The following is a 16,499-nucleotide window of genomic DNA, read 5'->3' as shown; positions in this document are numbered from 1 at the left end:
CAGCTGGGTTTCATTGGCCTTTTCAAATGTAGTTGGGTATTGTGGATTATGGGGAAAAATACAGTTGAGAACAATGTTCTCTTGAGCCAAGGAAGTGCACCTGCCATACTTTATTACCAAATGTGTGTGTGTTTTTGTGAATGCAAATGGCCTACCTCATATTTTGTGTCAAAAAGCCCATCTTGTCCATACTAAGATTGTATATTTTCTTTAGCTGAATAGTAGTTGTGAACATTATCAGTGTTGTCCTTGAAGCTTCCCTCATGGATGTCTCCAAAACATAGAGTGAATTTCATGTCTTCTCACCAGGGAATAAATTTGCAAGGCTAACTCTTCAGGTCCTCCACATACAAGTACATATAGAGCAGACGCCCGATTATCCGGCTGTGGTTTATCCGGGTTGCGGATTATCCGTGCACGATTTTCACCATCGCTTAATTTTTCCCGCGATCTTTATTAAAAATAATTGGACGTAAAATCATCGGAATTACGGCATTAATGCTAGGATACATGGGGCTTATTATTTCTGTGAGGATCCTCTTCGTAAAACAAGCGATCGGACCTTAACTGCATTCACGGGAGTACCGTGTTCCTTTTTTCAAGCCTCGCAGTGCGCTCTCCATGATCATGGATACACGTCCTGCAGCAGCTGCAACCCGGGTGTCTTGTGCGAGAGGCGACTGCGTGGCGTGGTGCCTGACAGTGTAGTTGCCGACATTGAGTTTCCGGTTTCGAAGCATACGTGCAAACCACATTTCTGTACCCGTGATCAAACAGCCACGGATGTGTGGTTTTCGAAAACAGGCCTTACGTGGAGCATTTGTAATACGAGTACATCCATGTTATCGCCGCTAAAAAGATTGCAAAGTGGGGAAGAAAGCTCTCTATGAGTCCGGGAAGCACTCTCAAATAACAGAATAACTGCATAAATAATAATATATTGGTTGTTTTATGTAAACTTTGAACATTACAAGACATTGAAGTGAACGTTTGGATTATCCGTGTTTTCCGATTATTCTTACCATCCTTCCCCATCATTATCCCGGATAATTGCGAGTGTACTCTACCTAACCAGTGGCGCTACCAAGAATGTGCTGGGGGGTTGGGAGGGGTCAACAGCAAATTTTTAACCTTTTTCCTACGAAAGACATAAATATGTGTCTGGCCATTTCTTGACCCGGGAGACAAAAGCCATATATTTTTGTCGCAGATATTCCTACACAGTTATGCTGGATATATATATTTCCTAGCTCTCCCCATTTTAATGATGGTCGCGGGTGTGCATTGTCTTTGTTTCGGGACCCAACACTGGGGTTTAGGCCGTACCCTCGAAATCTGGGAGCAGGTACCCAGACCCCTCATCATATATTACTCCTCTTTGCGGTAAGGGTCATACAATTGTTTATCCAGTCATTTTGCGAAATAAATATTTGTTCCTTTCTCAAAAACTATAAACTGAGAATTGAATTATTTGTCTTTTGAGCAGTGTTGTCAATTTTTAAACAAAATTCTATGATATATGTTAACTCATATCTCGATTTCAGTACAAGCATATTGGAAATTGTTGCTGCATTAAATGCATTAATATTGACGATAGAGCTTCGTTCAAAACTTTACAACTCTCAGAATAAAACCAGGAATTCAATTCGAAGTCTGCAATTAACATTCAAGAAATAGTTATCCATATAGCTAATTCCTATAAACAAAGCATGATTGACCATGAACCAAGCTGCTGGTGCCCTGAAAGGAGGGAGCCCAACTGCCCTCGAGTCCGAGATGATGCGAAGTCCCCTTAGGCTGGGAAGGGTTGAAAAAGGTTAAGGGTGCTGAGAGTGTGCAGCATGATAATCAGCGACACCCTTCTTCGCGAATATCCTGCAAAAATGCTCCGTACGGAATTGGACGGAAGAATCTCTTGGGGCTCAGCACGGTACTCAGTACAGCAGTCACACTAAGGCGAGAACTTTACCATCTCGAAAGGGTTAAAAATGAAATACCAGGAAATACATCTTACGTCATTTTGGCATTAAAGATTTAACTTGAAGCAGATGAAGTTATTACATGTCAAAAATTTGAATAATTTTTGTTATTTCTATGAGGCTTTGGGGGGAGGATCTATTCCCTCATCTCCTCCACCCCCCATAGTTACGCCACTATACCTTAATGTGGTCATCACTAGTAACAACTATTTAAAGGAGCATACAAGTGGTGAATTATAATGTTACACCGATGACCAATGGGATCTCTCTCTATCCTCCCCGCTGTATTTAAAACAAGCAAAGTTTTTGTTACGTAGAAGTGTGGCTATTAGATTTTATCAGGAACATAGCTCATCTCTAACCCAGGGAGTTTCTGAATACAGTTAGGACAATTGCATGGGTGTCTAGTCTGTGTAAAGGACTTATCTCCAACATAATTTGGGAGCTTACTCTGCTCGAGTCCTGAAGACGGTCGAGGAGAAAGTTGCCATAGCATGTTGGAGGTTACTCCTTTGACATTGATAAGCCATGAATTTTTTCTGAAAAGAATCCACTAGTACCAAAGTCCTAAATTAATGCATTGCTGTATTCATACTGAACAAACTCCATGCTACTCCAGCCTACTGGGCCAGCTAAACCCTTGATGCCCTGAAGCTGTACCTATTGCCTCACATGAATACTGATAGTTTACAAGAATGATAAACCAGGGTTGGACTGTAGCCAAGACCAGAATTGCACATAATGAGTATTTCACTCTGCTTTTACAGAGATGACTTTTACATAGCTATTTTATAGTCCTAAAGGATACATAGAGGCAAATAAAGCCGCTTCCTTATGCCATGAGCATTATATTTTCAATTTTAAAACCGTTTCTTGATGAATCTGTCAAAGGAGGTAGGAGTCAGGGGAGGTAAATATTATGCGTGTCATGCACTGCAAATTTTGAGGTAACTTTTACGGGTATCACCGCGGCTAGTCCCGGTATATGTACTTTAAACTAGTCAAGAGCGAACACATCTTTGTGTTCTACGTTCAGGCCTGCTCTTCGGCTGTGCGCATGATTTGGACTGCTTGTGGCATCATATGCCCAGCAGTCCAGCAACACCTTGTCCGGAAGTGTCCACAAATATCCACAGCGAAGAATGACGCCTCGGTAGCTTAACTGGCTAAAGCACTCGACCTGAAATCGGGGGATACGGGTTCGTATCCCGGTCAAGGCAAATGATTTTTTCGCCATTGATCTTTCGCTCCTATCTTTGAGATGTGATTCTCAAGTACAGTTGTTCACAGCACTTCAAATTGATTTCAATTAAAAGAGGTCTTGTACCCAAATAACCAGACATCCTTCCACTGGTGAAAACAGGGCTTCTGGGAGAGAGGGTCATGCTCCCGATATGTTGAAATGCTTTAAAAGATTACTGAACAATGACCAGGAGTTTCTGAATTACATCCAGTGATAACAAACCCTTACAAGGGCGTACCCATTATCATAACTAGGGGGTGCAATCCAAGTTGTGACATTAGTTTATGAGATTATTTCCTTCAAAAAATAGTTTTATTTCAGTTACATATCTTATACTACATTTTCGTGGGTTTAAAGAAATTTTTTGAATACTTTCGTTTCAATTCAGTACTGATTTTTCCTATAGACTTTTGCAATTTTTGCTTCTGGGGGGTGGGGGGCAGCTTCCCCCCTGCCCCTCGCTGCGTACGCCCATGAACCCTTAATAAACCCAATGAGTTGATTCATAGGTGCATCATGGAAATTTAAATAGACTGTAAATATGAGAGAATGGTGATAGGTATTGAAGTGAAGTAGCAATGTCACATATAAACCTTCACTAATAAAAAGTCAGAGAGAATTCCTGAGATAGAGGCACCAACAAAGAATTTCTGAAATCTAATAAGATAAATTAACAGGGCATTTCGTGACGGCAAAATATAGGAGACGCGATTGATAATGTATAATTCCGGCTAAAATTAGCTCTACGAAAATACTAAAAGACTTCATTGAATTGAGGGATCTAAAGGGGTTTTCCTAAGTGACACAGACATTTCATGAGCTCATACAAATTAAGAATTCAGCGTTATAATTACTTATAGGTTATGACCAGGGAGATTCATTCGAATCGATTCATAATTAAAACTGCATCGTAATATTTCCTAAATAATTTTCTAAGCTTAGAGAACGGTGGGTAGTTAACTATGCATGGCTTTGGGGATTTAAGTCACGGCCGCGACGTCTCAAGGATTGCCAGTCAGAAAAAAGGAATTTCATTCCACAAGAAAGCGATGAAAATTATCGAATTCTAGGAACATAATTGTTCATTCCGAATTTCCAGCTAGAAATTTCTAAAATTAACGTAGAGTATGTATATTTAAGCAGCTGCATACACATAAACGCAACTGTGTCACCAGTACGAATATCACAAAAGAGAATACTCAGATTGTCACGTATAGAGCATTAAAATAGCTTCACAAAAGTCGCCACTCACCTCGCAAACGAGAGAAGCGATCCGAGTCTCACAGAAAAATAAAGCATAATTAAGGGTGTCAAACGAAATTTATACTTATGTGATATGATATGTTGATTAATAACAATTCAGTATTATTCCTTGCAATTCCAATCACACTCCACGCACAATACTACAGACGGATAGGGACATAGGGAGCCGAATGAGCAGAAAACGCCAGTGCCCTAGGGCCTTCTTTTGTTTTTGTTTACATTTGCTATTTCGTTTCTGTATTTTTAATAGGTGTCAGGCGAAAACGCGCAACCAGAGTAAATTTGATCTTTCTCCAAAATGCTCTCGTCGAGGAGTGCTTCGTCATTTATATATAGTCATAAGGGCTGAAAAAATCGTAACTCTCCAGCGTTAGACATGGAAGTTGAATCACCGGTTTCGATTGTATAGGATTCACGTGTGATAAAAACTCTGTGATAGTGATAGCCCTTCGTTAACTTCAGTATTCTTTGACGTCTCCAGGTAGGTGAAAAGACTATTTGATAGGTATAGTTGATTCATTAAAACATGACAGTAGTAAGTAAGACTCGCGAAAGATTTTTTATGTAGTCAAGTTTTGCATTGGTAAGTTCGGAGCCTTTACCTAATGAAATAGCGGAATGAAATGGCACTTTATTTGAATTACATGTCATTGTAATTAACTGTCGAAAGACATCATTCGCTGTGCTCTTCTATAGAGTGTAACAATACTGTCACCGTCATTAAATAGTAGAATCGTTCAAGTGGTCGCTTGCTCTTTTTTGGGCTTGATTTTTTATTCTGATTCTCGATATGAAGTATTCGTTGCACTGTCGAGAAAACTATAATTGAAATATTTTTTTTCAGAACCTGTAAATACCAACATGAACGGACACAGCAACGCACCTGGCACCATTGTGGAGCTGTATATTTATGACCTAACCCGTGGATTATCTCGAGTAATGTCTGGAGCACTGCTCGGTATGTCCCATTTGTCTAATTTGTTATTCTTGCTGACAGTGTGTATTTTGGAAGAATCTAGTCATTATATTTTAAAAGAAAATGAAATTCTGAAAATTGAATCATATTTCATCGAACAAGAATTCATGCTTGATTTTTCATTAGACCTCCATAAGTGTTTCGTATTGGAAGACCTGGCAATTTAAATATTTGATGCACTATTGCGGAGAAAAATATTGTACTTCTGAAAAACATTAATTGATAAAGCGAGGCGTTTTTATTAATACGTATTAACAGTCTTCCAACCATCGCCGCATCTTTTATGATCACAACTCCAATGCTCACCATCAGACTTACAAAAAATATTGGGGGGGCCCTAACCGGGGATCTTGCCCTGGGAAATTTTATAAGTAGTGAGTTTTAAGTTTTTTAAGCATTTTAGAAGAGTCATATGATCAACATTAGAACACTGATAACTCGAATCTCGATATCTGAACACTCCGGGGAAAATCGACAAGCCTGACACATTATTTCCTCACACCCATAACGAATTTTTGAGGGGGCTCGGGACCCTTCAGGCCCCATGGAGTCGGCGCCACTGCATAATATAACTTAATTATTTTCTTGAATTATTGGGGGGGCTCCGAACGAATTATTGAGGGGGCTCGAGCCCCCTCACGCCCCATGGAGTGCAGGCGCCTCTGCTCACCATTCTTCCTTCTCTTTGCGTCGCGTAAGTCCAGACTCAAGGGCAGGTGCCTTTTTTCACCAGGGGATAATTTTAACTGGATGTAGTTACTACCCTAGGCTCCGTCTGCCAAATGGAATCCGAAAATACTCTAATGGGTTAGCGTCGCGATGGATGCGCATGGCTTCCAGAAAGAAAATTAAATTAATGTTAAAATGTAATTGCGGTTGCGAAGTGCAATTTGGTGTTGCGTAAAGTATTGTTTCTGTTTACAATGATGGTTACGGTCGCAAGTTAAAAAAGTAGCTCTAAATGTTGTTGTGTCCATTAATGGCATCGGATTTTTTAAACTAAGTACCTATTTGACACGCCTTAATTACCCCTTTTTACCGTGTAACTTGGTATTCATTCTGTTGCATTAACAAAAAAACTACAAGAGACCTCGCTCGCAGTCACTTGCGCTGGAGAAAAGATCATTATCCGATGATGTTCGCAGCAAAACATACTCGATCGGGATTCGAACCCGGGCGTTTTCCTTTTCAGCTAAATCCACTTCTCGCCGAAAAACTCTTCCGAGTTCAGGATTTTGCGGTGTGAAAGGTATACTGAATCGGGAATTAGGATCTCACATATTACCGTTAAGTCATTTAAAAAATCGTTATCCTAATATTTTGATAGCGCATCATTCGAAGAAGTGACTTAATTTTCTTTTGGTATGTCTGTTTGGCGAAGGGAATGTACACATCACTCTCGCAGCGATGACCAGTCGCATTACACCTTTTTCATGACTAATAACTTTTTTATAACCTAAGATATCATACTGAAACATTCAGGGTATACCGCTCTCCCTGTGATCCGCGTACAAAGGGTCTTCCCTTTGATGGGGTTGTCCATCGGGCAGGATCCAATTATTACACTATGTATATTCAAGGAAATGACTAGCCAGCGGGAGCGTCAAGTGTGAAAAATACATAGAGGAATAATCATTTGCCTTGATCGGGATTCGAACCCGAATCTCCCGAATTAGCTGCCCTTTGATATTGCAAACATGTCTGTATGAACCCTCTTGTCCTCTAAAGCTACCTTGACTCCGCAGAGGAAGAATGAAAATAGTTGAGATGATAGCAGCACGGCTCAAATCCAGGAGATGCGGGTTCGAATCCCGGGCGAGGCAAATGATTTTTTCTGTGAAATTTCCGGTTATCACTTTCCACCCCCCTTGTTGAAAAAATCAATCATTTCATTCACCCACAGGAACTTCCCTTTTCTTTTGTTGGATGTTTGTATTTGTTAACGAGACGGTCTTAGACATCTATGAAATGACGCAATAATTGTGTTAACCCTATAGGCATTCGTCTCTCGAGAACCGGAGGAATGCAGAATAAGTGTCCTCATAATTTTTTACCGATGATTGAAAAATCTTCCGTTTCTTAAACGCGATTTCCGAGTGGAGGTGGTGGAACTGTTGGCATCAGCGGATGTTCGTGTATTAGTCCTTTAAAGGCGTTGTTCTGCCCGGAAATGTTTTTGGTAGTTCTGTTTTATTCCTTTCTTGATGTTGTTGGAGTTGTGTATCTGAGGCTTGTTAAATAAATTTCGGGGCACAACCTTTTCGAAACAATACCAAGTCGATACAATGGGTATGAATTTTACTCAACGGAGATTTGACAGTAATTAGCCGCAAGGACACGCAGATAAAACCTCTGCCACTTTCCTTCCTTATTAGGGGAGGATCCGACCAACAAACCAATGGGAGAGAGTTGGAAAACCATTAGAAGTGGTCTGCAGGCGGCAGCTGAGGAAGTTCTTGGTAAAAGAAGAGTCGTTATGAAAAAACCATGGATCACGCAGGAAGTATTAGATCTCATTGAAGAAAGAAGAAAATACAAGGCTGCGAAAACAGAGGAAGGACAGAATCGTTACAAGAGGATAAGGAACGAAATATGTCGTAAAGCGCGGAAGGCTAGAGAAACGTGGATGAAAAGCATTTGCGAAGACGTGCAAAACAATCTTAAACATGGAAAAGTAGAGGCCGCTTATAGGATAGTGAGGAACCACTTTAAGGAAAGGGGCGTAAGATGTAATACCCTTAGGGACAAAAACGGAGAAATAATGATTGAAAACGAAGCGATTAATTCCCCTCTATTATATGTTCTCCCTGATTATATGTAAGTTAATTGGAACTCTACAACGTCACCAACTCCTGCAGTGTGGGCGGTAACCAACGCCTTCATATCCTTGATTCCAGTTTTATTTTCAAGCTTACGAGAGAATCCCTGAATGAGTAAGGTGTTTTTTTCGCCATAACTTATCTTTCCCATCCATCCATCAAATTCTTGTGATCAATTGCGATTTCCAGTGTGATTGTACTGCTCCATTGGTGTACAAAAATTTCACGTAGCCATCAATCAAAATAAAATAAAATTGTTACATGATGTATAAAAGTGTTGGCTGAAAATGTCTGTTTAAATATTCTTTTAAGCATCCATAATATGTTGTTGGAATATTCATTCTGTGAATAGTGTACTGTTATTATTTTTATTTTCAATATCATTTATGATTTGTTAATCTTCCCATAATTCTGGGATTTCCGCATTAGTAACTGGGGATGATAGCGAACAGTATCCCAGCCAGTTACAAATGATTTGGGTAGGAATCATTACCTCTATTTAAAAAATAATTTTCTGTATGTGTATATTTTGCAAACTGAATATTTTTCGAAGACGTGAAGATACTGTAGGCCTTCGGAAAAATACTTTTTGTAATGGTTATTATTTAGTTTTCGTGCGTTAGCTGCATCGTTTGTTTTCGTAGCAGTAATTTCGCATGATACCCTTGGGTGGGATGATCGCTTTCGGATCATCACTCCATTATTTTCTACATTCCAATCAACCTACCCCTCTACTTACCTTTCGGAGTTTATTACAAGCCTATTCAGTGGCTTTGTACATGAAATTAATGACGAATTGCAGAGGCTTACACCTACTGGTAAGAAAATTACGTGACACCTCAGTGAGAAAAATTTCTGTGTCTAAGTTAAGATGAACGATTGTGCCAGTTCATCCATCTAGCGTGCCGTCCTTGTAGGCACGAGGAATTTTAATTGCGTAGTGAACAGGGGAAATTATGGCTTGTGAATTTTTTTAGGGTGTTGCTAATTATTTAAGGGTTTAGCCAAATATTTAGCGCTATGATAATTTCTGAGGATGCAGAATTAAAATAAACGTTCAGAAAATTGAAGATTCGGTGCTTTGAGTCATTGAGAGCTAAAGTAAATTACAGTTAGTTTGAAAATTGCGTAGCAATTTGAAGCTCTGTTTCTTTAATTCACCTCTATTAATATTTGGACCTTGTATAAATGTTAAAAATAGACTATATTCTTTAATCTATAGCTCTACACTCTCAAATTTCCCCTGCCTTGTAACTGCCGAGGGCTTTGTTCATTTTTGCAAATATTTTTCCTTACTTAAACGCGTTGATGTGTATGGCTAATTATAAGCAATCTGAAGGATATTAGTTTAAAATGGTACTTTTTTCATTGAGTTGACGTGTGATTACCCTGACATGTATTACATCAATTGAGTGCTCACCACTATCTAATCCATTCTTTGGCTGCAGGGAGGCACCTGGATGGCATTTGGCACACTGGCATCGTGGCATACGGTCGCGAGTACTTCTTCGGACACGAGGGCTTGCAGAGCTGCAGTCCGGTGAGTGAAACGCGTCTATCGTAAGTTAAAAGCGAGTCGGCAACGTGCAGTGTATTTGTTTCTCGTGTTATTCAGTGGCCAATTGACATCAAAAGCGAGTTTTGAGGGCTAAGATTTCCTCATCAGTCGCAAATTTCCTCTTCTTGTATTCAGTGGTATTCGGCGAGATGTTGTGGAACATATTGCAATAATAAATGGAACTTTTTGTGTATGTCCACAGTATTCATTATATTCGTACGATAATGAATATTGTGGACATACACAAAGTTTTTCATTTATCATTCCTCTTCCTGCTGAGTATTATAGCTTTTTTCGCTTTTTCCTCCGACATTTTATTATTCAAGCTGCAACAATGAAAACTTTTCATCCGTGAACCACGTGTTTTAGAACTGTTTATTTTTTGTTGTTTTCCCTGATGCCTAAAGCCGTGAAAGACCTGAGATGGTGAAGCGGTCCTTGTTAATATATGTATATTGTAGCATTCGTCAAATAATGCTTTATGGGAGGAAGCATGAACGGCGACTGGAAGGGAAGCAGAAACAGAAGAAACGCTATTGCACGAGGAGCGATGCCCGTTCATTCGGATGCACAGGGGGGTGGTGGATAAGCCGATGTAAAGAGCGGAGCATTTCTGGCACAACAGTATATACACAATGTTTTTTGTTGTGCAGGAAATGTCAGACACTGAGGGGAGAGGGAAGACAAGGAATTTATTGGGAAGGGGTTCGGTGATGAGGATGCGACAGGTTCAAAGTGGGAATACTGGCCTCCCTCCCCCCGTCTTCCACCCCCCTAGAGCTGAAGGATCTGGAGCAGGCATGTATTTGGGCTTTCCGTGCGTTTTCTGGACCAGGAATCAACCGCGCCCACTAGAACACAACCAATCCCCGTCAACCATTTTTCCTCCCTCCATCTTTACCCTCTGCTTTGCACCCTTCCTTCTACCCTCACTTTTCCTCCTCTTTTCACTTGAGAAACATGGGCTGCGTCCCATCGAAAATTCGTAAGAAACACCCTTTCCCCGTAAGTTCCCCACATATTATTTTCGTTTTTCTATCCATATCTAAGTTTTTCTATGTGCCCACCCTACGGCAAGAAGAAGTTCATTTATATTATTTATAATGCTCGTGTGAGTTTATTTCTAACGCGTGTGTATATATATATTACATACATATATATATAGTCAGGCCGCATTTTTACCCTCTGATTTCTGGCTTTTTCCATCTCATACTATTCCATACTCCTACCTTATTTTGTAAGTGAATACTCTCAGAACTCAAACATCTACCTGTAAATACGTACTCAAGGACATACAAATTTTTTAAACAAAACTTGCGTTCAAAGTATCAAAAAGCGTTAATGTGATGCTCATGTGTAGAAACTACCGTCAAAATGAATCATAGCGTTTCTTTCAGCTTTGGAGAAAATTAAACATTTTTCCCAACCATTTTTATCTTTTGAATACGATTTGATACAAGCCTTGTATCCTTTTAATATCCTATCTTCCACAAGGAGAAAAATTTCAAGAGCCAATATTTGTGTAGCGAGTTAAGGGCTTCATTTTAAGGTTTAGCGTCGATTGATGATGTCTATTCTGCGGCCTCGGGGGATCATAAACACGTCGTTTGCCTTTCCTGACCACGTGGTTGCAAAGACGCTGGTGTATCCTAATGGCTCCCCGTGGTGATGACTGGCTGAATTTTTTTTCTCTGGAGAGGGCCCTCCAATGTTGGCACCCCAAGACCAAGACGCTTTATGACGTGTTGGTGTTGTTTAGCCACAGTTCTCGCCAGATGGCTCTCTCCTGGGTGTTTCACGAGATAGGTTGTTGATTCATGTATATATTACCTTTCACATTCACTTTTTATGGTTGTATAGGATTGCATTTTAGGATGGGGTTGATGGATATAGGAAGGGCTTAGGTACGTCACATTTAGGGGTTCTATGTTTTGGTTTTTCTGCTATCTCATAGAGCCTAAGGTTTTATAATAATTTATTTTTGTGTCTTGAAAATGAGTTGTAGAATTTTGTTGTTGTTGCACTTTCCATAGCTGCGAGGATAGGCGTGGGTTTCCAATCCTTCCTAATATTGCGATTGCTACCATGGAACTCCTATGATCTCTCTGATGAGATTATTCTCACAAGTCAGTCTCTTTAAATGATTTCCGGCGGCAAGCGGAAGCGATGTGTGAGACAAGAGGATCTACTGTAGTTTATAATGAGGTGAATACTTACCATTTTTCACGGATATAAAATTTATTACGGCCTAAGTATGAATGTTACTGCATCATCTTCAAAGTGATGTAGTAACATTGAAACCTAAGTCTTAATAAATTTTATATTCGTGGTAAATGGCAATTATTTTTCTCAATACGGAAAACTTCCATTCCATCATGCTTGAATCTTCGGATTATATTAGTTTTACTCTGGATTTGTGGAGAAGCCGTTTAATTTTCAGTGGTAGCGGCGATGTAGATTAGAGGGGCGAGTGAAAAGCGGTTCTTAACCATTGTGGGCATTTTCAATTGCGATTTTCGTGTGAATTGCCCATTGGAGACTTTCTAGTTGCTTCCTCGGAGCCTGTCATCTCAACTTCAAGACATCTGGCCGTTTGCGCTTTTGGCATTAGCTTGCTCTCTCGTAGAAGATTTGCGAACCATATCCACTTTTCTGTCTTCTCGAAAATACCTACGTGTGTATGTTCCGGCGTTCTGGCTTTGCATCTATTTATCTGCCCTATCTACATATTCGTCCAGAAAACTCGCTGTCTGTATTGGCAAGAGGAATCAAAGTAGCTGACATCTGGTGGCCAATTTCAGGAATGAGACAGAGGTGATTTACAATAGATCATTATTAAAGTCATCAAACAATATGATAGGCATTTCCTCACGTCCTCATCCTCAATAATCTCATATCTTTTGTTTTAAGGTTATGAATAAAGATCCAACCTGTATCTCCTAAGGGAATTCCCACTCAGAAATTAATTAACGTATTAATTAACCAAATTGGTTAATTAATACGTATAAAGACGTATTAATTAACCAATCTCCGTTTGTACTGTTTCTCCTGTTCTGCTTTTGATTCCCTATGCCAGACTATCTGGCTATTTATGTTAGAATAAAAATTTAAAACTCCATAAACAAGTTTTGTTACTTAGCCTACATTAAATATACAGATTCGTCGTACTTAAGCATAGTAAGCATGCTGGGTTTTGGAATACTACTACGAGTTATTTCTTGTTCCAAGCCGCTTCACATCATTCTCAGTTGTCACGATTCTAATTATTTCCCCAACCCTAACTTTCCTGTCTTATTGGATAGCTGAAAATTCATTGATAGTTATTAAAAAATTGATCAAACGTCCTTTAGTCTGCATCCCTTCCTCAGGCATTCCCATACTTACGCGAACATCTTTTAAGTAGGCATTAAATAATGCATTGACATTGTCATCCTCCATATATTTCTGAATGACCCATTCTAATTTTTTTCTGAAGTAAGCTAGCTAACTCTTGCCCATTCTCAAGACGTGCTCCCACTTATTCCTTAAATTAGTGGTTTTGGGGAATCTATGTTGAGAGATAGCTTTTGTCTCAAACTGGTTGGTGCAATTTTGAACGCCGCATATTTTGTTGCTCATGAACTTCTCCTTCTATGTTTTTCGTCATAACGCTATTGATATTCGGGTAAGAGAGTGTACTGGCATAGTGCTTGCTGGCTATCTTTTCACACGAACAAACGTACTAACGCAACCGATCACCTCTTTTCGGCCATGACACCTAATTTAGTGCTGCCCACTGGATTCCCTTCCAGGTGCAATAGTACAGTGGTTTCGTATCCGGCGTCCAAAGGTTACCCTCGAGCAGCTTCCTCCTCTTGGCGCACCGCGGCGCTCACTAGGTGGCCACTGCACGATGCACACTGCGCTTCCTCTTCGCTGAAGAGTTTTAAGTCTGGCGTTTTATTTTCTGTGAATTCTTCTTTCCTCCAGAATATTCTCCGGCGACCATTGAGGGGCTAAATATAGCGCCGTTTGAGATAAATGAGAGATGCGCGATGCGATGCTGCTCTCGCCATTCCATTGTTGCGATTGTTTGCCACTCGTGGCGCTGGGGTGCGGGGACAGCACTTTCAAGTGGCGGGCGTTGTCGAATCAGGGCCGCAGTCGGGTAGAATCGGGAATTATTATGCGTGAAATTTTGGTCCTAGTGGTGGTGGGGGGGGGGGAGGGGAGGGCATGTTCATGTAGTCGGCGTTGTCGGGCGCCGCCCGGTCCTGGAGAATTTTCGTCCGACATATACAGTTTGAACTGCATTTGTTTTACAATTGCATTCATTAAACCTCCCCCTTTAACGTATACTTTTTACCCGACTTGAAAACTTGTCTGCGCTCCCTGGCCATTAATCCTGGCTATTTGTTGATTGATTCTGAAAACTTGGTACTAATTTCATGATCTGTGAAATGAATGCGGTGGCTGCACACTGAACTAAATAAAACGGAATGACGATCGCTGTTGTTGGCTAAAATAACTGGGAAAAATGTTGCGTAAAATATTGGTATTAAATAATCCATTAATTATAATGACGCATAATTGACGCATGACGAATCTGAGGCATAATTTTGCTTTTTAAAACTCGATAGATATCGTCTATGATGGAAAAACATTTTTTTAAAGTAATGCATGCGAAAATAATTATCTTTGAATCGCGCTGTCTACAATCTACCTCCTCGAATTAATGGCAATCATTCGCGTCGGCAACGTTGGTGCGGGAGATAAGAAGTGGGAAAAATTTGATAATCACAGTCTGCGGGGTGTGATTAAATTTGACAATAGTGAGTCAACATTTTGTTTTTCGAAACTGATTTGAATATTGTGATAACTGCGAGTGTTTTTGTTCGATCGAAATAATTGGGGATGTAATCATTGGCGTAACCAGGATTTTGGAATGAATGGGGGCGGGGGGTTTACCGGAGATTTTGGGGCCCTTTCGGGGTTTATGAAAAATAGCCCAGGGCGAACAGAGGACCCTGGGGTTCTCCCCCGAAAAATTTCCGAATTTTTGATGTTGAAAACGTGATTTTTAGGACCCAAATACAGTGGTTTTGTCCAAGTATTTGTTAAAATAAGGTATAAATATATAATACATATAAAGTAAAGTGATGAAGGTTCAAGGGGGGATCGTAACCCGGAAAACCCTTGGCTACGCCCCTGGATGTAATGGAAGGTGAAGTGTTCCATTATATCAACAAGTTACTGAATGTATCCTTAGAAGATATGTGACTTTTATACACAGAGATACGTTGCAAGTTGCATAACTCAAAGGCGAAAGAAATGCCTCTCTCTTTTCTTCTCTGGTAATCGCCTGTCACCATATTTGATTGGTGGCTAAGCTACTATAGAGCGTTCCACATTTAGTTGACAGTATGGGCTCTTATGGAGAATCGTTTCCCATGTTAATCTCCATAAGGCCAGGAGCGCGGTGTTGTCAACAACAGTACGAAAATTAAAGTTGCGTTATGCACTGATTAAAAATTTTATTCTAATGTAGAAAAAGGTGCTGCATTCATTGGCACCAATAGTTTTTCGATAAAAATTATAACAAAAGCTATAAAAAACATTTCCGTAAATTTCCGTCAGAAACGTGTATTTTTTTACTTCATCTTCTTCTCGCAATTTCTGCCTGACCGTTGTTTTTATTGAATTGAATTTTTTTGAAAAAAATTCTTCACACTATTTTCTGCTTGAAAGTCTTCACCAATTGTACAAATATTGAGTTTTAATGTTGTTATGCCGACGTAACACACTTTAGGACATGAAAATTATGATTTTTGCAAGGTAAAAAGTAGTCGCTTACTAACTTACGTTTCTTACGTCGTAGGTCCCTATATGCTGCATACCAAATGTGAAGAAAACTACAAGGTTATTTTTGGTGAAAAAATCATTGACTTACATCAATTCTGAAGCGAGTTACAAAGTTTTTATCTTAAGAAAAAATATTACGGTGCCGCTGGGCGGGCTTCTTGCTTTTTCTTGCGCGCAGAGGGAAAATTCTCGGGCGGAAAAGGAGTTTTTTGTCAATGCATACTATGAAATGTATTTATGTATTCGTTTGATATCCTAAACAGAGAATACCTACTCATACGTCGTAACAGCAGTGTTTTTATCTGAATACATTGATACACGAAAGTAAGCAAGCGGCTTGGAAGTAAGACTCTTTCGCCTTGGTTGTTTAGGTCCCATCGGGGAAACCAAGAAAAAGAATATCTCATAATCTGTACCAAACACTACCCCATCCAGTGCACGCATTTACAAAAGGGGGCTTGGGTTTTTTCTGAGTTCCTTTCATAGGGTACCATAAAACCTGCCCCAAAAGCGACCCAGGCCGAAGGGGCCGAGGGAAGAATTTACGAAGGCGTTCAGTTTGTCATTGCATTTTTTTGGAGTGAACAAGTGTTGTGTGGTGTATTGAACTTGAGAATTGTGAAGTGTGTTTTACACTTTGCTGTAACACGCCCAATCAATATGTCCGATACAAAGAAGAGGAGAAAAGGTGAGAAGCTCATAAGCCGCGAAAGACGATTGGTGCTCAAAGTCTTCTCGTACATAAGGAAATCTCTCAGCGTTAGTGAGGCCTGCCGAGACGCTTCGAAGGCTACTGGGTGCTAGGAGTTCACTATTTACA

At 40.0% G+C, this 16,499-nt stretch overlaps 1 protein-coding gene across 1 annotated transcript in view; it reads left to right on the top strand.

The window, feature by feature from the left end:
* Positions 1 to 4,765: 4,765 nt before the first annotated feature.
* LOC124154661 overlaps positions 4,766 to 16,499 on the top strand; it is a 160,177-nt gene continuing 148,443 nt past the window's right edge. Inside the window, exons 1-3 of the mRNA XM_046528538.1 lie at positions 4,766 to 4,966; positions 5,330 to 5,443; positions 9,729 to 9,820. Of these exons, the coding sequence (XP_046384494.1) occupies positions 5,347 to 5,443; positions 9,729 to 9,820 (189 nt within the window). The 5' untranslated portion in view covers positions 4,766 to 4,966; positions 5,330 to 5,346. The remainder of the gene's footprint in view (positions 4,967 to 5,329; positions 5,444 to 9,728; positions 9,821 to 16,499) is intronic.

Source organism: Ischnura elegans, chromosome 1 (assembly GCF_921293095.1).
Source record: "Ischnura elegans chromosome 1, ioIscEleg1.1, whole genome shotgun sequence".
Classification (NCBI taxonomy): domain Eukaryota; kingdom Metazoa; phylum Arthropoda; class Insecta; order Odonata; family Coenagrionidae; genus Ischnura; species Ischnura elegans.
Note: the sequence above shows the minus strand (reverse complement) of the source record. Positions and strands in the feature narration are given on the sequence as shown.